Genomic DNA, 22,039 nt, shown 5'->3' on the forward strand with positions numbered 1-22,039 from the left:
CTACCTCCTGGGGAGAACGTCCTTCGCACCGTCCTTGACCCGTTGTGCGGCATCGGCGACGGCGTCCCTGGTGAGGTGGAAATGCTGACCGAGACGGTCCTGCGAGAGTGTTAGTAACTTATACAAAGCAGCGGATATAGCTAGTAGCTTACCTGCTCAGCTCCCATGCCGCTACCGGCCATCAGCTTCGCCCTCTGCTGACCATCGTATCCAAGACCGAAGTACTTGGCGTTCTTCTCTCCGTTGGCAGCCACGCTTCCCGCAGCTTGTATCGCCTTGGCAGCATCGATGCTGTGCAGCGCAGGGCTGAAGTGTGCGTTGTATCGGTCTTGCTCGGCTCCATCGCCCTTGTACTTGGCCGCTGACTTCATGGCGTTGTAGCCACGGTCGCCGATGCTCATGTGGTCGCCGTAGCGGTCCTGCTCGGCGCCCTCGCCCTTGGCCAGGGCAGCTTGTTGCAGCTTGTTGAGGCCCTTGTCGACGCCGCGGCGGATGGCATCTGTGGAAGCGCCGAAGTGCTCGCCGAAGCGATCTTGCTCAGCGGCGGAGCCGTGCTTTGTGGTGACATCGACGTTGACGGGGTGAGTCGCAAGGGAGGACTTCTCATCGGAGCTGAACCAACCCATTGTGATTGATTTGAGGTTGTTTGTGGTAGGTGAAGAGGGGTTGTAGTTAAGTTGAGAGTTAATTTGAGAGTGTGGGAATTGAGTTTGCAATCGCTGTGTGATGGTGTCAAGTGGACGAAAAGATGTCGTGTTATGTTGCTGGGTTGCGGAGAATGATGACGTAGGGGCTAGCGAGCGCGCTAGAATCCTTGTCTTGTGCCTGATCGTCATGTGAAGACGTCGCCGCGGCCCACTAATCATCATTGCAATGTTAGGTTTGCGGTTCCTTCATGCTCTTGTTTTGCTTTTGCTATGTCCGGCTCTCCGCGTTATGCATTTCCTCCCAGAGGTCATTGTGCTATGCGCTTCCAGTGCCCCGACTTTGACGCATTGCACGGGAACAACAATTCAGCCAGCCCTTCAAGCTTTGAGGAGTATATATCTATGCGAAGCGGTTTAGGCTGCATGAAGACAACATTTCTGCAGATGTTAACGGCTCGGACGAGAAAGACGCGGGCTTTGAGAGGTGGCTGCCCCACTCGGAGCTATGCAAAGCCTGATTGGCCAGTGTTTAGCGCCCACGACAGATGGTCTTCCGTCATCCTTCCCTTCCATCATACTTCCGTCTACATTACTCGCAACATTCTCATGCAGGTCGCGCGCAAAGTTGGTATTTTGAATCTATTTCATTTCCTTTCTAGTCATCTTTGGTTGCTGTCTTACCCCACAACATCATCACCTTTACCTGGAACCATTCCGGACGCAGCAGTCTTGTCAAACATCACTCGCTTTCCTTCGCGTGCTTTGCTATCCACAGTTTCATCGCGTCTACTAGGTTATGTTCAACAAAGAGCCGAGAGACATGATCAATATCTTCGCCGATCTTCCGCATCTTACTTCGCAAACGCGCGCCTTCACCTAGCCTTGAGCATTACACCTTTGCACTTATCAAAAAAACCCAGCAAAAAGAAACTTTCTATTCCTCCCCTCACCAGCCTCGAACCATCACCCTCAACCAGCAAAAAGATACCATGGAACCTTGTATTCTATCCAGGTACGAAACTTGCTTCTTTAATGGCAGTTTATCACGACTAGCTTGATGTTTCTTCTGATTGGCTTCTTGTTTCGATTCTTGTTTGTGGCCTTGAGCTTCCTCTGGCTTCGGCTATAACCGGCTGGAGTGCTGGATGTTTTTTTCTGTGTGCTAGCCGCCACCCTTTTGTTGGCAGGTAAAAGTGGTTTCGATGGTGGATTCGGGGATTGGGTGGGTTATAACTGCGGGGTGTGCGGTTGGGAAGGTGAGAGCAGTGTTTTCAGGAGCAGGTGAGAGAGACGCGTTGGTGCGGTCGCGTGGCGGCTCTTGTGAGGTGAGAGAGCGGAGGTGAGAGCGCGTTGAGAGACCACCCAGGCGATAGCGCGCCCGGATGAGAGCACGAAAACGAACAGGAGGCCATGCCACGAAAGCGCTGCAGAGTGGCCATCGGCTTTCGTTCGCTATGCCCACGAGATGTGGCACTTATGACAATCGGGAGCTGCCATTACATCAAGAAAACACAGCGCCAACAGGTAACAAACGCGTCTCCAACACATAGTGCCAGTATTTATAAGCTATCTCGCGCGGAGAGACCGGTTCTGTATCGGATGAGCAGCGACAGAATGGATTTACAACGTGCCAGCGTCCCGACGCGCAACCAATATGACCGTGTACGCCAAATACAGGTCGTGGGCAACTTCCACAAGGCAATTTGGCTGCTCAGGCATAAAACAACTGGCCAGCTTGCTGTGCGCAAAGAGTTCGATCCTAAAGATGTTGCATCGGGCTTTGCTGCCCGCGAGATAAGACATCTCATACGTCTATCCAACTGCTACAACATCTGCACCTACCGGGAGCATGAGCTGGACTTAGCAACGGGAACTGGCGCACTTGTCATGGATGTTTACGCGTACGGTGATCTATGGGCTTTGCTCGAAAAGCATGTCAGCCAGCGCAAATCTTTCTCCGAGAGCTTCATCTGGCACGTCTTCAGGTCGCTAGCCCGGGCTCTTCGACACATGCAGCGAGGCGATCCTCCGGTTCTGAGTAACACATACGACTGGATAATACATCGAGACATATATCCCCGCAACATCTTCCTCGGTCTTCCCGCCTCTCACGAACCCTCGTGGCCGAAAGTCGTTCTCGGAGACTTTGGCTCGAGCATATCGAGCACCGACCACTGGCAAACCATTGAGCTGCGACAGCAACAAGACTTTAGTCCGCCGCCTTTCGAACCACCGAACAACAAAAGAAGTGACGTATTCCAGGTAGGATTGGTTATCGTTGCGCTGTGCAGACTGACCACGATACCGAGCCTCTACTCGCGCTCGTTTCAAAGCAACCCAGCTGGCCTAGCGTATACACCGGGGCTCAACGATATCTTGAAGAGATGCCTGGAATTCTCACCTGCTGATCGCGTATCTGCGATGGAGCTACATCAGGTGCTGAATACTCGCTTAATTGGGGGTGGTAGTCTACATGGGTTGTTACTTGGAGCGCCAATGTACCAGGCTTAGGTGGTAGAGCCTCCCACACATAGTTTGGACTGTATCGCTAGATTCTAATTGACATACCGACCCAAACATTGCGTTACTCATTATCTCCTCAAGATACACAAGATGTCTGCTCCAATGTCACGAGAAAGCTCCGCGGGTGAGACAAGGGACTAGTGCGCATATGGTTTAGCGTGGACCCTGTCTGCCGTCAACCTTCCGGAAATCGCGTCTTCTCTTCCATCGCGTCTCCATTGGCACGTCAACACACTTGATCCTTCCTGTTGTCGCCTGCCTCTCTGCTCCTGCCCCCGACAACCAGCAAGGCACCCTTAGCATGGCCTGCCCACACATCCTTGCCGGATCTGGCAGCCATGTTTCCAATGCTCTCGCCATGCAATGTACCGGAATCTCACACGTGCTGGAATGAGGGTATTATTATTGTTTGCCTGAGTCAATGTTTGTTGTCTTCGTTATGACCATGACCGCGATCAGCTGCTAAGCAGTTCGACACATGACGAGAAGATGGAAGTATATCTAACTAGGGAATGGCAGCCTTTTCTGGCTTCTCACATCGTCTCAACTTCTGCAATTCTCTGCTCATGGCTTCGACATTATGCGCTTATTGCCACGGACCAGCAACACAGATATGCGGCTGCAAACAGCACCACTACTGCAATGACGATCACCAAAAGGCTGATTGGACAAATCACAAGCACACCTGCCACGACATCCGGCTTGAAGCCTTTCTGCCACAAGTCGCCAACGTCATTCAGTCAGCTTCTCTTGCGCTCCTCGAAGCTACAAACATGATGCTGATTACGAAAATTGAACTGGACAATCAGAAGATCGTCGCCTACAAGGGTGTTAACTTTAGCAACAACCCGTTCCCGAAGCTCACTGACAATGTGTTCCCTGATACAGCCACCAAACACGCGGTGCTGTGCTGCAATGCGCGATTCTTACCCCTAGCATATATGCATCTGTTGCTCAAAAAGCTCATCAAGAGTAAGTGGCCCGGCATATATCTGCGCGCGATTTAATGATAAGCTGACACTTGACCAGCCAAACATGTTGAGATCCACGAAGTCATGGTAAAGATCAAGACAGCATCACGGACCGTTCGTATCCTCGCAGATGACGGTACAGATAGCGAGAATTGGCCTGAGCACAATATTCCACTGTTACGAATTACCGCCAATGGGAGCCGAAAGCAATGGTACATCAACCTATCCGGTGCTGAGCTCGGGCTCACGCAAGCATTCTTTACCGCTGCCGACCTCGAATCCAAGCACATGCAGGCGCTTTGTGCAGTCTTCGAGTTCGGTAAATGTAGAGAATACATCTGGACTTGCTCAACTATGCCAGGCTGGTTTGCGCACACAGAGCGCATTGGCTTTCAGGCCTCATCATGGATGGAAGCAGCACTACTGACCTTCTTGCAGCAGCCTGGAAATGACTTGAAAAATCTTCGTAAGAGGAGCATCGCAGGCTCGACGAGCTGGACACAACCGTTGGTTGAGGCTTTGTCTCAGGCTGTCCATGGGTACATCTCCAACTACAACGTCGGTGGACTCATGTCTGAGATTATCCATGAGCCCTTGAGTCTGACGCGAGAAATGACGAGGAGGCATTTTGATCACGCTAGCATTCTTGGCGATGCTATGACGGACGAGGAGAAAGCGAACCGCCCTAACGTAGCTTTGGATCTGGCGAGGTTCGAGCAACAACACAAGGGCCCTGCCGTGAATATGGTGATAGGGGAGTTTAAGTCTCTTTAGTTAGAGATACTCACGGTGCATGGCCACGAGTGGCGAACAATTGATGCGAGTTGCAATTCATCTCTCAATCAGAATTATACGATAGCTGTCGTCCTTCACATACCCAACCTTGAATCGCTTCGCTTGGGGGTTGGTAGCCACGATATGGTCCCCCTCGCGTCAATCTAGAAAAATGCTGAACACCCTAGAGCCTACATCGACGTCGCGTCACCCACTTTGCATGTTTTAATCTTGGTGTAGTCTGCAGACCTATCCAATCTATTCATCTAGGCTGCAAGCCAAAAGCGTCATAGCTCAACTCGTGAAATCGGAACAAATATTGCCCGGCTTCACTGATTACTTTGCTGCGCCCACGACTCCTTTGCGCTGTTTACGATAACAAAGAAAACTATGGCTCCAGAAGTACAGGCAGCGTGCGCCGTCTGTGGCGAGCCGGCTCACAGCAAATGCGGCGCCTGCAGTTCAGATATCTCATCGCGCCAATACTGCAGCAAGGCCTGCCAGGTAAGATCTCCGATGTACGAACTGCGTGTGAGACATACACTGACTTCGGATATCGTCAATTTAGGTGAAGGATTGGCCGACTCACAAGAAAGCATGCAAAGACGTCCAGAACGCCAACCTCGAGAAGAAGCTTGCGCGTGTAGCCGAGATCGTTCAGCAGGCCTACTACGACTTTCGCGAAAACACTTGGGACAGGCCTATCATCAAGATCGAAGACCGAGACGACATTTTGGTGATTTGCGAGGGCGACTATCAAAAGAAGTCGAAAAATTTCATCAGGTTTCCGCGACACCTTGTTACGAATGATCGCACCAAGAAGGCGATGCTTTGCGCTTGGGTGTGCAACGAGCCGATGATCTGGATGCATGATACTGTTCTCGGTGCTCTTCGAGGTAATACCTATCCAAAAGACATTCTGCATCATTACGCTTACTCGATTCCCACAGGCCTCAACATCAAGATTGAGGAGGTTGGCGTCACCCTGGGCCGTGTTCCCCGAAAGATCACCATCCACCACTACCCTCAAGGCAGCAGTATGGACAACTGGCCTGGCTTCTACCATGAAGTCATCCGTGTTACATCAAGCAAGACCAGGAAAGAATGGGTCATCGATATTTGCGGTGCGCAGTACGGGATCTGTCAAGCCTTCTGGAGCTGGGACGAATACGCGAAAAGGTACGGTGCAGAGGTACGGAAGGTGCATCCTGTTGGCACGAGCAAAGCTCGAATCGAGGAAGTTGCAAACATTGCCGGCCAACCAAGCCTGAGTTACGGTTTAGTGGGAAAGGTAGCAGAACATTTCAACGAAGTTGTACACCGATGGCGAGTGGATGGCGGCATGTCACTAGCGGGCCTCCTCGACCTGGACAATGAGAAATACAAGCAAGCCAGCTGGGAGCTACTACGTATCATGGATGTCGCAGTTGGGACTCACATGAAAACTCATGGGTATGAAGCGGAATTCCTGGCTGCTCAGTACTACGAACGAAGGTATCCCGGTAAGAGCGCTAGTATCGCCTGCGCGGCCAACGAGGCGTTCTCCGCTCGAATTGCTGGCATGGTCGCAGCGAAGCATTAGTAGCATTGAGTTGGTGTGCGTTCCAGCAGCATGGGTAGGGTGTAAAAGGGTATCCAGGAGAATACATCGGCACATAGGTGTCCTCAAAAGAGTTTCCAAGTCTGATGTAGGCCTCCACCAGTGTCATAAATTTCTTGAAACAAGAGTCAATGCGACGTATCCCAGGCCGGGGAAGCTCGGCCAGACCTTTCCTTGCGGCTCGGTATCACCTTGAGGGTATTCCTCCTCATCCTATGAACTTACTGCAAGAGAATACTGAACTCCAAATCGCTGGGCGAGCTGGTATGATCGAGCCACCTCCTACCTAACAAACGCAAGACCCGCTGTACGTTCCCCTCATGGAAACGCTCGGATCGTTATCATCCAAACTACTCACTACATGCCCCATCCTGTCGAGGTAAGCATGCCAATCATCACCCAGAGACTCATTGATTGAGATCGTCCCGAAGCTCCGATCTAAACCCATAACCGAGTCTGTTGCGGGATGGGCGGCAACGACATCAAATGCGAAACGTCTCACTGAGCGGGCTTCGAGCTTACGTTGGCACCGCGCTTTTGTAGCCATAGTCTTGACTTGGTAGGCTTTATTGTCCACAATAGTGGAGAGCAGGTACGTGTTCACTTCCTCGCCATCAATGCTAGGGCTACGTGTACCTATCGCGGCGCTAATCTCCTCGGTATCAAGATAGACTTCGTTGACTGTAGTCACCGCATATATGCATGATGTTACGACGTGTCGCCAGTTCGCAGCGATGAACTCAGACGGGAAGAGACAGCGGTCCAGTACCAGACGCCATAGCTTCGACTGTAGCCGAGCAATATCTTTTGAGTCCTTTTGATAGGCAGGATATGTCTTTGCGAATGTTTGCATGAAGACGGCAATGGCGAACCTTGCGCTGGTATTGATGAGCAGGTTTGACACTGCTGGAAGTAGCTGCTTGATGCCTTTGATCGATGCACCAAAGCACATCAATAGCTGGGTCAACATACCATGCTGTTCGATACCGGCCTGTACGGCGCTCAGGTACAAGATCACGACAGCGAGCTGTTCATATGTCGCGTTTACCCATAGATGCTGATGATCAACGCAGGTAGTCAATCCGTCCGTGATGCCGTTAATGGTAGTCGGAGAGAAGCCCATATCTTTTGCGACATCATTAACATCCTCGATAAGACCTTCCAATCGTCGATTATCGTTGACCCGGTACGCAGCAATATCTTCGGGCGTGCTAGGCACGAAGAAGTGCTTGGAAGACGTTACCACTGCGATGTCGCACTCACGAGCGCGCATCATCACCGGCACGTGAGATTGATTGAAAGGCGGAAAGTTTGGCAAGATGAGTTTAGTAAGCTTTGAGCTGCGAGACTTGGTCCGGCCAAGTTGGATCATATTTTGACGTTTGCATAGAGTACATGCGAAAGCTGTGGAGTTCGTGATGGGCGTCGTACAGTTCCGTCCACACAGAGATACCTGCTCAGTGTGAACGGTATGGCCACATTCTAGGCGATGCAAGTGTGATGCGCCGCTATAGCAAGGCTCAGTGCGACCCTTGATGCTCATGCAGAGTGTGGTCAGGTCAGGACGCCGATGATTCATCTCTAGCGTTCTCTCGTGTTCTGCGATTGCGCGACGCAGTTCTTTACGAGAACTTGTATCTTCCATGGTAGGGCGTGAAAGATACCTGAGGTACATCTCGTGATCGCGGGAGGTGTGAAATGAGAATTTGGTATGGAACTGTTTATAACCGCGCTTTCTCTCGGCAACTCAACAGCGTCAATAGAGCATAGTGATGATTCGCGCCAGGTTTCGTTGTGAACGCAGGTTATCTCGCGTGCTGATAGCCCGTTATCGAACCGTAGCAGTAGCACCGCCCTCCAACATACACGCAATAAGAAATCCTCGAGGCAATTGGACGGAAGGTTCATGTGATGTTCGTTTTGATGTGAATGTTCTTGATACGTTGTATACATTACTCAATATCTACAAAGTCATACAATCTTTCTCATTTTCGTCTAGTAGTGACCCTTCTTGGCCTTGATGCCCTTGAGGAAGCCAGCGTAGGCAGGCTTCTTCATGTAGTTGTCGTCCCAGAGAAGGGCAGCACCCTCGTTCTCAAAGACACCAGGGATCCAAGAGTACTTGTCGGAGATACCCCAGACAGTCATACCAATGCATCGCTTGACGTTCATGCAAGACTTAGCGACACGCTCGAAAGCATCGGCCTGGACCTGGAGCTTCTCAGGGGTGGAGGGTGTGAGCATGCGGAGATCGATTTCGGTGTACACGACGTCAACGCCGAGGTCAGCAGTGGCGCGGAGGGCAGCCTCGAGTGTTGCTTGATCGGGAGCGGCACCAGGAGCGCTAGGTGTGGGCTCGCTGGCAAGATGGGCCTGGTAGCCAACACCGTCGATGCGTACGCCGTAGGACTTGATGAGCTTGACAATACGCTGGGCACCCTGGGTCTTCTCCGCGTTGTACTCGAGGTTGTAGTCGTTGTAGAAGAGATCAGCCTTGCCGCGGTACTTGTTGGCGAAGCGGAAAGCGATGGGAAGGAAGGCATCGCCGATGGTGTCGTACCAGACGCTGGAGCGGTAGGTACCGTTCTCGTTCAAGGCCTCGTTGACTACGTCCCAGCGTGTGCAAACGCTCTTGTAGCGGGTCATGACGGTCTTGATGTGGTCCTCCATGATGCCAATGAGGGTCTTGTTGTCGAAGCCGCCCTCAGATACCCAGGCGGGCAGCTGAGAGTGCCAGACCAAAGTGTGGCAATGGACCTCAAGCTTGTTCGCCTTGGCGTATGCCGCATAACGGTCGGCATCCGCGAAGGTGTAGTTGCCCTGGTTTGGGTGAACAGACTCAAACTTCATCGCGTTCTCGGGAGTGAAGGAGTTGAAGTCGGCCTTGATGATCTCGCCTTCGCGGGTCTCGTTGCGGAGGGTCAGGGCTGTGCCGATGAATTCCCGTCCTGCCTTCTTCATGGCCTTGTAGAGGCTGTCCTCCTTGGGCTTGCCATGGCCGTAGGTACTATCTCGATGTTAGCCAAGGACAATGGTGGCGAGAATGTGGGTGACTTACGGGCTGGCAACAGCGGAGCTGGCAATCGCCAGACTGGCGACGATGCTGGAGAAACGCATGGTGATTGAGACTTGGGGTGTTGACTGATTCGAGGTTGTCTGCCACGGATACCTTTAAAGACACGGCGAGCCTGTCATCCTATATATTCTTCGACGGTTATTCTAGAAGTCTAGCGTATGCATGCTCAATCAATCTATCCGCTCTCGCGGTTCATCTTCACCCCAGTCGTTTTGTTTAACCGGGCTCGTGGCTCATGTGCGAACTTGCCCTTCGCCGCTGTAAGTCCTTTGACCTGGCTGCATGGCGCCACCTGCTTGCGGGTTGCGGAGTTTCTCCAGACTAATCCACAAATCAACCGGCTTGGACCTCGGGATCATCGGGGTCTGGTCCTACTTCTGGGGTAGACGTTCTGGGCGCCGCTGGCCACTGCCTAAGCGAAATGCACACCCGGGGTAGACAGGCACGTGAGATGCAGGTCCCACTCATGTCGACAACGCAGGTGCAGATACGGCTGCGTTAATGGAGACTGGCCGGTTAATGTCAAGTAATCCTCAGCCTCAAGCGTCCACTCCATCCATCCGAGGGTCTGATGCGCTTGTCGGCGGTGGTGGTGATAATGGTCGAAGAGATGGCAGAAATGAGGGGAAGATGCCTGGTTGCTGGGTTTGGCCGCTCAGGGTCCGCGCTCACGGTTGATTGACGACCCACAACACCGTAAACTGCGATCAACATGCACATCAATATATCGCGCAGTCAATCTACGTCAATCCAACATTCTGTTTATTATTATCCTTCTTCTCTCACGTCGCATCAATCATTGCATTCTCTGTCCCCCAGCCTTACACTCCAGTCTTCCGGCAGATCTCATTAAACTCGATGACGACAGGAGAAGCCGTGGAGATTTAGCCCACCCGTAAAGCCACGAACCACCTGGGCATCGTTTCCTTTTTTAGCGCGAATGTTTACTTGTGCGTGTCCCGCCCCAATGACCAAGATCGCACTTTAGCCATTTTAACCGGCGCCGCATCAACTTCCTCAGATCGCATTATGGGCGTCTCTTCAGTAGAATGACACCGATGACATTGAGTTTGCCTCAGGCAAGGGAACTTGGTCGAGTGCCAGGTGCGGAAGAGTCCGTAGAAGTGGCAACCGGAGTAATGGGGCCGAAATCAGTGCCATGACTCGACGCGCGTCGCCCCGTGACAATGCGCGCAGAACGCTCATCAACACCACCCATCCTATCACCACTCGATTCGTTGATATATGGTTTCCAGCTAAGCATACCACGTTGTACGGTATATAGGAAGCCTACGTTCGACGAGTGCTTCTACCGGTATTAATACAGCTGGTGTCTTCTTCCAAACCTTCAATGCCTACAACGCCTCCTCGGATACTCGTTATGAGAAGCATCGGAATCCTCTGCGATTAGGAGCCCTGGAGACGTCTGCTCTATGATTTGGAACATATCGCTGTTCACCTGGGCACTTCCACAAAGCTTCAAAGATCCGGACACGACATGTATGTCGAGTTCCAAGTATCAGCAGACGTGCTGTAACGCACAAATTGCTGGAGCCGCCCCAGAAACGACAGAAGGGAACAAATTGTTCGTGTTGACGGCTACCGACACGGACATGGATCTATAGCGGACTCTACACCAGCCACAGTACCGATGGATGTTGATGATCCAGAAAAATGGTACTCACGTTTACAGTACTGCTGCATATAACCGGAGCAACTCGGCAGCGACTGTGAATGGCATGATCGGTCGCGTCGCTTTCTGGATTCTCATGTGGAGCAGTTTATTCATTCAACTCCACAGTCGTCCTTCATTTCTACCTGTATCTCGAGTTCGTTACTCATAGCTAGTCTTCAACCGACGATTTGTCACCAAGCTTCTTGGCCGAGATGAGACCTTTCAATGTCACAAATTGGTAAGTATCAGTATTGCTACAATGTTTATTGGTCTTTCTCTTTTACGACGAAGAAATAATCTACAGAAATTAGCTACAGCGCAGCCTCAATAAGAACGGCACTGGACGCTGCAGCCGTTTACATTATGTACGCACAACACCCGACACCTTCGCCTTCACGAACCAGTTATCTGTATCGGCAAAGCACTGAATCATGCTATCGAAACCCATCTCCGTTTCCACCCCCCTGATTACCGATATTCTCCACGTCGAACCGTGTCGGTGGAGACATTGTGACACTCTCAGGAGCTTTGTCTCACCATGACTCTCCCCCGACTTACCATGTCCGGGCTGAGCATACGGTCCCATACCATCAACTTGGTGGACTGAAGATGCAGTTTACAAACAATACATCCGATTTAGAAACCCAGTGAGCAAAAGTTCACAAAAAAAGCCGCAACGACACGGAAGGCTCAGGTATATCAACTGAGTCAGGTACTTCGAGCATGACCCCGAGCCTTAGTAGACCAAGGCCTGCGTTCTCATTTGGGCTAGATGACCAAATGGTAAGGCCACAACCTTTCGCTGAAAAGACTACGAACTACAGCACGCCGCATCCAATGCGACACAACGAGCAGGCCTCCGTTTGCTGATCGGCAACTCCGAGGTGTCACGGGTGAGTTGGAGAATGCGAAAAGGAGAGACGTGAAGTCCAGTGTCTTCACATCATGAGAAGAGGCCCAAGACGCACTTCAGGATAGTGAGGGCTGAGAGCTGATGTCGAGTGGCGGTTTATGAGATACATCAGTAATCATATAGGGAGCTGAGCTTGTTAAAATCTTCATGCACCTACTCAAGGTCAGGCCTCCATGCGTGATGCCGACTCTCGTAACGCGAAAGGTCGGTGAACGTAGGTTACGAGCCCGTCGAGTATAACGCGACGCGACAGACCTCATCTTATCGGACTGATAATTATTGCCTTCCAATCACAGTGCGTCGTCAAAAGATGATGCGCGACCACGGTACCCACCACCTCCGGTCTCATCGAAAATCCATCGAGGCTCGAACACGCAAAAACAGGGAGAGGCGAACTTGGGCATGTACCCCGACTATGAGGTTGGGCACACGATCGACGGAGTTATCAGAGAAGCGAGCGAGATTTGCATACGCGAAACATGTCCCCGAAAGACGCTAGTGAGTAGGCAAGTGCTGATTGGCTCGATGGACGGGACAGCGCGTGGCTGAACAACGTTCCGACGTCAACGGTCCGAATTAACATTTTCCTTCGCCGCAAAAGGCCCGTCCTGTCAGGAGAATTGCGACACGAACAGCAAGATTCCTTGAATCTAAGATGAGGGCGACTCGCGGATGTCAACAAACCAAGGCCTGCACCTGCACCTACGCTGTGACGTCACCACTCTACGCAGAGCATCGGCGGTCGCCGGGCTACTTTGAAGATGGAGATGAGTGTGTTCGTTGCGTACCGTGGAGTAAGAGAACGAGTTGAAGCTGTGGAGAAGCGCATATGTCTCGTCGCCCAGGTACCGACCATTCTGAGACTCTAGGTAGTATGTACCCGAAGTATTCATGACGAACCAATCCAATAGGGTTCTTTTCCTTACCCGAGTTTTCAGGTCTGCAGGTGTCGTCAACGCCCGATCCCCATAGCCTAGGTGCCCATGCCCAAGCTTAGCAGATCATCCCCTTGTTAATGCGTCCCTGCAATCCATATCAGGGACAGTCATGGCTGACGCCAAAAATACCCGTGCGAGGTTGACGCTGTCACAAATACACAACACCAGATCTTACATTTTTGGAGGACATCCATCGTTACCAAGGGACGATGGCTTGCGCAAACGGCTCCAAGCCGTTGCTCCTGCCTTGGGCAAACAACACTGTCTCCGCTGACGGCACTGTCCTCACCAGAGGCATTTCCTTCGCTATCGGCACTCCTCCGCAACCCTTTTCCTTGACGCCATCGACGCTTTCCGACAATCTCTTCATCAACAATGCAGCGGAGTGCGTGGCAGCTACGAACACGAGCTGCATTGGTCAACTCGGTGGCATCTACGATAGTGCAACTTCGACTACGTTCAAAGAGGTAGACTACGCGACATGGACTGGCAGCAGAGAGTCCGTCGATCTAGCATACGCGAGCTCTTACATCTTTTTCGACGACGCTGCGGCTTTTGGTCTCAAACCGGATGCGAACAAGTTCGCGACCTTTCCCATGTTAACCAATGGATCCACCGATAGTAAGTCCATAAGAAAATTGGTTCTTTGCAGCACTGACGCGTTGTAGCAAGCGCAGACGCGCTCATGAAGAACGAGCCAAGCTATCGAGCAACTCTGCCTCTAGGAATGGACTCGAGCTTCTTGAACTACCTCGTGGATGCCGGCCAAGCTTCTTCTCGAACGTATGGACTATGGGCTGGATCAGAATCTGAAGAAGCATCTCAAGATGGCTTGATAGTCGTTGGTGGCTACGATGAAAGCCGCCTCAAAAGTGCCGCCACTACCTTTCCTATGTTTTCCGACTGTCCAACATGCGCTATCCTTACGGCCATCACGTACGATGTTGGCGGTAAGAGCACCACGCTCTTCGCGGACGCGAAGGACACTCTTGTCGTACATCTAGACCCTTTCTCATCCGACATTAGACTGCCGGCTGCGATGTTGGACAACCTTGCTGCAGCGGAGACTACTGCCTTTTGGAACGAAACCTCGCGTCACTTCGAGCTTCCTACCGACCCAGCTCCCGCAGGCACCATCACCGTCACGCTGTCGGACATGGGCACCCCCGGCGGCGACGCATCCAAACCCTCAGTCGCAACTTACAAGTCGGTCATTCCAGCGACTGAGCTCTACAGTCGGCCCCGAGCATACAACGCCGCTGGTCTGTACGAAGTGGACAATGCAACAGTCTTCAACATGGCCGTGACGAACCAAACCGGTCCTAGCACTATGACTATCGGAACCTTAGGCCTACCATTCTTCACGCAAAACTACCTCATCGTCGATCCCGACGCGCAAAATTTCCAGCTCGCGCCTGCAGTTGTTACAGCAGCCGACCCCAAAGGCGCTGACGCGAAGGTCAAGCAAGTGTGTCGCGTCTTGCCAGGCGCAAAGGCAAAGACCCAAATCGGCCCTATAGTTGGAGCAGCGATTGGTGGCATCGTCGGTGCACTTCTGATTGTCGCTCTGGTCTGGTGGTTGCGCAGACGCAAGAACAACGCAAACGGCCAAAGGCACTCTCGTGGCGAAAGCGACGCACCGACCGCGACATCACAGAACCCAATCGTCCGGCGCATGCCTGACCACGTTTCTTTGGACAGTAGCTCTCTCGACCTGCCGCGCCAGATGCCTGCTGCACCACCCTCTGCCATGGTGCTGAGCGACGGTACTACATTCCCATCACCAATCTCTGGCCGTTCAAAGAGCAAAGTCGGCGGCAAACATGAAGATCCTCGGAGGGGCTTGGTCCACGACAGCTTCAAGAAGGTTGATGAAGAGAACGATGGCAGGCTGCTGGATGAAAGACCCATGGGATTGAGCGAGACGATCCACTCACGAGGAACTCTACCGAGGTTGGCAGCGGAGCATACGGTCGAATGATGATAGCGTTCTTGTTATTGCGCATACCCACACCCACACCAGCCTGATTTCCCTTTTGTCCTTACGACATTGTAATACCCCACTGCAGAACAATTAATAGGAATACGGATATTTACAAACACCCTACCTGTACAATACCTTCACCGATGAAGCTGGCTTCAACATAATACAAACTACTGCGTCTTGCAAATGAGCTACTGCTGCTGTGCTTCTCCATGCCAGCCCGAACGGTCTTGCCACTGTGCTGAACTTGCATGAGCCTTCAGCCCTCAGCCCAAGGCCACCTGCCTAGGTATGCAAGCTGGCTCTGAGCTTTGACTGTGGCGAGCTGTGGTCGAAATCGTTTTGAGTTGCCTCGTCGATGCCCAACATGCACAACAAAAGTAGCTCGCGAAAAGACTTCAGCCTCGAGCGCGAAGCTCAGATATTTGGTGGATGCCGATGATGATGCACGGAAGTCTTTCCGCAAGAAGCCTGACCCTTTGTGACATATGCGCTAGTCCAGACAAGCTTAGCGCAGCCCCGCAGAATCCGGAAGAGCCGCCTCCCAACCTCGTGGAAGGCGCAACATAGTTTGCTACACGATGCGTCCAGCCTCGGCTTCCCACCATCGAGAATCCGTCTTCGATGGATCTTGTGCGTTCAGCCCTAAGGAAGCTGTCCTCTTCGTGGCATCGTGCCCTCAGATCAACGACGCATTTACAGATCTTGTCAAACTCGGCAGCCCTCTCCAGCAGGTCGCAATGCACCGCCAACCCCTACTTTACTCATCACGACTACTCGCGAGGGTTCTACTACGTACGCAGATCTGTACCACTAGGTCATTACAGTAACAGTACGGAAGAGAAAGATTCTGGCCTTGCGATGACGTGTGCTACCGGGTTCACGTCGGCAGTGCATTCTAAAAAGAGCACGTTCGAAACTTTCCACGGGCAACTGCAGCATCGAGATATAGTTTCGCCCCCGAAGTCCTCAAGCTAGCCCAGCCCCACTGCCTCGTGGAAGCGCGTCATTCCGTTTGGTGATCTAGCACCTGCCGTCGGTACGTTCTGGTGAAAGCTGGCATGCCTGGTACAATGGCTTATGATCGGCGCGGAATCTGACTTTCACCAGGAAGCAAAGATCTAGAGCATGGATCACGAGATCGGAGGCGTAGCTACAGAACTGACGACCTGTGAAATTCCGGTCGCATATCCAACGAGGCCGCCAACAGCACGGAGCACCAAAGACTGATAAGCTGAAGTGTTGGAACCGAGGTGGCCTGTGCCATGCTCTTCGAACAGGCGGCACGGGAATTCGATGAGTACGAGTCCTTCCGCACTCACCTGCGCGATAGGTGTGATCGAAAGATGCGACGTAGTCTCGCATGTATCTACAACAGTCCTATTCGTTGAACGACCGTTCATGTCGCAGGCGACCACGACTTCGCTCGACCGTCAGCAGCGCGTACCCGCATTCGCTTCAAACCTACGATGAATGAATGTGTAGAACCATATGGGTGAAAGTGCTTGTCGTAGATGGCTCTCGGGCCATGGCTCTCCACGGTGGAGACTCGATGGAGCAATCAATATTATTCACAGCAACCCTGAGAGGATAGAAGTACTGCTCACTACAGGAATTGGCAACCTCCACCGACTTTATCCAAGCACTCACCCGTAGTCATGAGCTCAACTGCTCCCTTGGAGGTGTACATCAAGCGAGCCTTAGGAGATCCCACTGCCACTATATTCAGGCCCAGCATTCACATGCCACCGCCATACTTGATCAAGGGGAGGTTCAACTACATCTTGACCTTCCGGGGCTGCTTCAATCCGCCTCATCAAGGACACAAGGAAACATTATGCCACGCCTTCTTTCGAGGTGGGGAGGGTATACACCTGATAGCCGCCATCATCTTCCCTTTGGACGACTATTCCGTAGCCTCGAAGTACAGACGCGGAAAACCGGGCTCAAAGGACCTAGTTCTTACCCTACAAGAGCGTCTTAACCTCATCAACAATAGTGGTCTCTATGGTGGCTGGCACTGGTGTCACCCACGTGGTGAGCCAGGCTCCGAAGCATTCAAGGACCGACTCATATCAGAGGCCGCAACAGATGGCTTCAACATACGGTTCATCACTTTAATTGGACCTGATCACGTTGATCAAGATTATGGATCCCCCGGATACTGGGGGCCTACTATAGTCGTTGGTACTGGAGATCCAGAACGCACCAGCCTACGCATGGAGACGGAAACGGGACTACGAAAATTGACAGCTTACAACGACTGGCGCACCGAAACACTCGAAGAACTTTTTATCCAGCAGTTGGGAGCTGGCGGTAACTTGACGTGGCTGGAGCAGAAGTTATCAATGCTTTTTCCGCACGCAATGACGAACCTTCCGGGCGACCGTACGTACGATGCCATGTCTTGCACAACCACAGCTAATATCGATCCAGGCGACGAGCGGCTCCAGATGATCAAGGATCGACTACGTACAGGTATCTGGCGCCTTGGACAGACGCGAATGTGTCACCGCTCTACAGGACCACCTACAGAATGGCTGCGTTATGTGCCCACACGCTTCTTCGGTATGACAGGCGGTGTCTGGTTTCTCGGCTACAAAGAGGAACCACTATCATCAACACGACTTCGCCGCGCGCTTGCAGCCTCCAATGATGGAGAACAGCTCAGCAAGTCCATCACGGACGTTGCACTCAGCCCATGGCTGCTAGACCGATATGTAAAGTCGCACACCACTGATACGACCCATAAACGCAAACGTCCCGCGGAAGAGGACAAAGGAGCTGAGGCGAAACGCGTGGAGCGAGAAGGACAGCAACGCCAGTTCAAGAGGCTAAAGCAAGACTTTGCGCGAAACGAGAACGCGTTCAAAGCCAACCAAAGGATTGCCTGGCGGGGTCGAGAGAAGAGCGATTTCCGTGATTGGAACCGATTGGAATGGCAGGATCGTAGGGATGTTCACAAAGCAGAGCGCGCCATGACTCGGGACTGGAAGACGCTCAAAGATCCAATTAGGAAGGAGAATATCTTGTTCCAGTATATGGAGAAGATGCTTAGAGAGAGGAAAAGGAGTGCGGATGCGCGTGCTAAGGTTGCGGCGGCAAAGCCAGACCATGTATAATTATGATCCTTGAGGGAATGCATTATTGAACATCATATCCCTTACTACATACTCTTCGTGGTTCAAAATTAGTGCTGCTGGGTGCGATGATTAGATTCGGCATTCGCGATGATGCGACAGGTATAGGAGCAGAAGGCGAACTGCGTAAGAATGCTTATGTGGCTACACGAAAAGTGTGGATATCGCCATACAATAGGCCTCGCGGAATAGAACCCTGATCGGTATCGCGACAAACGTTGATAGACCTCAGGACGCAGCGCCGGTCAGATCATGTGGGGTCTGCTTACATAATCCACGTGGCCTGCTTGTGAGCTGGACGCGTCTGACACGACACCCCTCTTTTATCCTTCCATCTCCGCTTCCACCGATGCCATGTGCCTCGAGTTTATGCGCACCAAAATCTCGCGACTTCTGTTCAGATCGAGCGTATCAGCTCCTCGTCATGGATCGGAGTTTATCCAAATCAAGGACCTCATATTGCGATGAGCAGCATCTCCCTGGGTATCCATGTATGCCTTCAACGGGCGATACCTTGACGACACAGCCCCACCTCAACAAAACATGCCGTCATCTCCTTCATCAAGCACGATGGAATGACTACGATTCTACCTCATCGGCAAAGGTGGCTCCAGTGGCTACTACACTAGCCAGTAGCTAGACGCACCTGCCAAAATACGGGTTCAGCGGCACCCAAACCTCAACACGAACATCAGCTCTGGCAGACGACAGCGCGCAACGTGTTTGGTGATACCAAATAACCTTCTTCGTACGCGTGGGTCCTCCTGGGTGGCCGGATACTTTTGCATGTACCGAGCAAGTCCGTGTTGTCCTCCACCGGTCGTTTTCACGGTGGCTTAGCTTCCCCGCACTCCCGGAAAGCGCTCTTCGAGCCGTCGCATTGGCACCTATCGTTGGCATTGTCACCGATGCGACATCACCTGTAAGCTCCGGCCCGACGCGCTGGGCGTGCTTACAATGAAGTACGTAGATCGACGCTGGACCGTGATCTCGCGTTGCCCCAGGCTCGGCAATGACGATTCTGCCTTGGCTAGACATAGCCTTCCACTTTACGAGGATGCCCACGCGTGCTCATGCGGTGCCACACATCGCCTTCTTCTAACAAGCCTTGGTGGTACCAAGACTGTGGCAAAGTACATCGCCATGCTGCACGTGTTGTTCCGACACCTCGTCGTCGTCTGCTCGCGTAAGCAAAGCAGCCTTGGTCGCACTACCCACCGGATCTTATACCACTCTCGCAATGGACCAGGATCCAGGTTTCATTGTAAACAGCTCCAAGCTTATCTAGAAACTCTGTAAGACACGAAAGGCGAGCATCACCGGTTTTCTCGGAGTCAGCCGGAAATCACGGCGTGGCTGACAGCAAGTCTTGGGCTACTTTGACTTGTTCTTTCCAACATGAGACGGCTTCTACCAAGGCGCAGAAGGTCTATACCCAAGGCCTTGGCTTCCGCTGCCTTGGTTCAGCTTCCGGTGGCAGTACAATGGACATGATATAAAGAGATGTACTCACTCTCGTCACATCCGCTGTACCTTCTATTCATCTCAGTATCGAATAGCCCGATCGCTCTATTCTGGGCTGAGCTTCCCTAACAGTATTGCAACTGTCGGTAGTGATCACACCAGAGAAAAAGTAAGTAAGGCTTCAACATGCGGTACCTCACAGCCGCCAAGGCATCTACGTATGCCTTGCTTTCGTTCTCGTCTATCGCCTCTGCTTGGCCAACGTACAATCTGCACAACTCTCAATTCGCGAAACGTCAAGGCCCAGGAGATCTTCCTTCCCAGGGAGGTCAAACTGAAGAACCAGTCTTCAACGAAGAGTACGACTTCATCGTCGCAGGTGGTACGTTCAATCCCTATTCGCCGCGTGAGATCATCGGCAAATAGATCATACCTGTGGATACTGTCCACCAGGTCGGATCTTAATCATAGACCGTACTAACACCAAGTAGGAGGAACAGCTGGTCTTGTCCTGGCTAATCGCCTTACTGAGTCTGGACACTTCTCCGTGCTGGTTCTCGAAGCTGGACCCAGTCCCGAACAAGTTCTGGCATACGAATCGCCTGGAGGCAACCAGTTCATCAAAGGCAGCGTAATTGACTGGGGTCTGCTTACCACCCCACAAGAGCATCTGAACAACCGCACCCTCCAGTATCTCCGCGGACGAACTCTTGGTGGTTCAAGCACGACAAACGGTCTTTACTATGCGCGAGGCTCAGCCAGTGTATACGATCATTGGGCCAAGTTGGGTAACCCTGGATGGAGCTGGAACGATGTCTACCGCCTGTTCAAGAAGAGTACGAAATTGAATGCACCCACCTCGACGGCGGAGCTTTCGGCGTTCAGCCAAGAGTACAAGACGTTCAATGAAGATGCTTATAGCGACGGGCCACTCCAGCTAGGCTTCCAGGGATATGTCCCACCGTCTACCGAAGGATTCGTTGCCGCTTGTAGCGAAGCTGCTGATATTCCTATCGTCGAAGATCTCAACCTCGGAGATGGCGAAGGCGTGAAGCATGGAACGACGACGATGGACAGCATGCTGCGAAGGAGCTCCAGCTACGACAGTTTCTATCAGCAAGCTCGCAATCGAACGAACCTCAAGGTGCTACATGACGCTCCTGTCACCGGTATCGTCATGAGCAAGCCATCTTCGACGAACTCGACTAGCAAGCCACGTGCCATTGGTGTCAGCTACATTAACCAACTCACTGGTTTCGTGAGTCAGGCCAGAGCGCGAAACGAAGTCATTGTCAGCATGGGGGCCTTCCACTCGCCTCAGCTCCTCATGGTCTCAGGTATTGGTCCCGCCGATGAACTTGAGAAGGTCGGTATCACGCCTGTCGTCGTCAATGAGAATGTTGGTCATCATCTCAATGACCATTCAGTTTTCAGTATTATGGCGCGTGCCCAGGACAACGCTTCCACTACGGACATGTCTCGCACACCCCAAAATCTGCGCGCTGCTCAGGAAGCATTCTACCAGAACCTCACCGGCCAATACACTGCTCCCTCCGGTGTCACAAACGGCTTCCAAAAGCTCAGCGAGCAGCAACTACGCGATATCGGCGCTCAGGCTGTCATCGACGCTGGCCTAGCGAACCAGACTCACATCGAGTATCTCTTCGAGAGCGTATGGTATCCCTGGATTCCCACACCATACTGGGCCCCACTATCAAACGACTCCTACATATCAGTCACCGCATCAAGCATGGTGCAACTCTCCCGCGGCACAGTCAGCCTCCGCAGTGCTTCCATGTCCGACAGCCCCCTCATCAACAGCAACTACTACGCCGACCCCACCGACAGCGCCATCGGCATTGCTTCATTCAAGTACCTCCGCGCTATCCTTCGCCACCCGGCCTTGTCGCGCTTCACTATCGGCCCGAATTCTGGTGAAGTGAGCCCTGGTCCGGCTGTTGCTGATGATGACGACGAAGCTATCCTCGAGTACATCAAGGCGAATACCATTCCCAACTGGCATGCTACCGGTACGAACCAGATGCTGCCGCAGGAAGATGGTGGTGTTGTGGATAGTAGGCTGAGGGTGTATGGTGTTGATGGACTGAGAGTTGTTGATTGCAGTATTGTACCGGTACTTCCGGATGCTAATATCTTGGCGAGTATCTATATGGTGGCTGAGAAGGGTAGTGAGATGATTAGGGAAGACTGGGGTGATGCGATGTATCAATGAGCTTGGAAGTGAGAGAACATATCGAATGGACTGTAAGAGAAAGCATGCATTGTCTTCACCACTAAATGGTTCCTCCATGTGCATACCTCGTCGGCTGCAGT

General features: G+C 52.3%; 8 protein-coding genes across 8 annotated transcripts; 5 read left to right on the plus strand and 3 right to left on the minus strand.

The window, feature by feature from the left end:
• Positions 1–626, minus strand: J4E87_000633 (uncharacterized protein; the record flags this gene model as incomplete). The annotated part of the gene is made up of 2 exons (XM_049372287.1): positions 1–99; positions 153–626. The coding sequence occupies 2 exons, from the start codon at positions 624–626 to the stop codon at positions 1–3; spliced, it is 573 nt and encodes a 190-aa protein (XP_049238421.1).
• Positions 627–2,261: 1,635 nt separating this feature from the next.
• J4E87_000634 (uncharacterized protein) lies at positions 2,262–2,997 on the plus strand (the record flags this gene model as incomplete). Its single annotated transcript, XM_049372288.1, has 2 exons — positions 2,262–2,909; positions 2,989–2,997. 2 exons carry the CDS (start codon positions 2,262–2,264, stop codon positions 2,995–2,997), a joined length of 657 nt encoding a protein of 218 aa, XP_049238422.1.
• Positions 2,998–3,659: 662 nt separating this feature from the next.
• On the plus strand, positions 3,660–6,497 carry J4E87_000635 (uncharacterized protein; the record flags this gene model as incomplete). The annotated part of the gene is made up of 4 exons (XM_049372289.1): positions 3,660–3,665; positions 3,782–4,142; positions 4,200–4,879; positions 5,484–6,497. The coding sequence occupies 4 exons, from the start codon at positions 3,660–3,662 to the stop codon at positions 6,495–6,497; spliced, it is 2,061 nt and encodes a 686-aa protein (XP_049238423.1).
• Positions 6,498–6,872: 375 nt separating this feature from the next.
• Positions 6,873–7,791, minus strand: J4E87_000636 (uncharacterized protein; the record flags this gene model as incomplete). The annotated part of the gene is made up of 3 exons (XM_049372290.1): positions 6,873–6,886; positions 7,038–7,442; positions 7,488–7,791. The coding sequence occupies 3 exons, from the start codon at positions 7,789–7,791 to the stop codon at positions 6,873–6,875; spliced, it is 723 nt and encodes a 240-aa protein (XP_049238424.1).
• Positions 7,792–8,510: 719 nt separating this feature from the next.
• On the minus strand, positions 8,511–9,632 carry J4E87_000637 (uncharacterized protein; the record flags this gene model as incomplete). The annotated part of the gene is made up of 2 exons (XM_049372291.1): positions 8,511–9,522; positions 9,574–9,632. 2 exons carry the CDS (start codon positions 9,630–9,632, stop codon positions 8,511–8,513), a joined length of 1,071 nt encoding a protein of 356 aa, XP_049238425.1.
• A 3,694-nt stretch (positions 9,633–13,326) lies between these two features.
• Positions 13,327–15,098, plus strand: J4E87_000638 (uncharacterized protein; the record flags this gene model as incomplete). Its single annotated transcript, XM_049372292.1, has 2 exons — positions 13,327–13,738; positions 13,786–15,098. The coding sequence occupies 2 exons, from the start codon at positions 13,327–13,329 to the stop codon at positions 15,096–15,098; spliced, it is 1,725 nt and encodes a 574-aa protein (XP_049238426.1).
• A 1,661-nt stretch (positions 15,099–16,759) lies between these two features.
• J4E87_000639 (uncharacterized protein) lies at positions 16,760–18,223 on the plus strand (the record flags this gene model as incomplete). Its single annotated transcript, XM_049372293.1, has 2 exons — positions 16,760–17,489; positions 17,538–18,223. 2 exons carry the CDS (start codon positions 16,760–16,762, stop codon positions 18,221–18,223), a joined length of 1,416 nt encoding a protein of 471 aa, XP_049238427.1.
• Positions 18,224–19,891: 1,668 nt separating this feature from the next.
• On the plus strand, positions 19,892–21,938 carry J4E87_000640 (uncharacterized protein; the record flags this gene model as incomplete). Its single annotated transcript, XM_049372294.1, has 2 exons — positions 19,892–20,087; positions 20,197–21,938. 2 exons carry the CDS (start codon positions 19,892–19,894, stop codon positions 21,936–21,938), a joined length of 1,938 nt encoding a protein of 645 aa, XP_049238428.1.
• Positions 21,939–22,039: the final 101 nt, after the last annotated feature.

This window comes from Alternaria ethzedia, assembly GCF_023757985.1.
Source record: "Alternaria ethzedia strain BMP 0044 chromosome Unknown scaffold_1, whole genome shotgun sequence".
Classification (NCBI taxonomy): Eukaryota; Fungi; Ascomycota; class Dothideomycetes; order Pleosporales; family Pleosporaceae; genus Alternaria; species Alternaria ethzedia.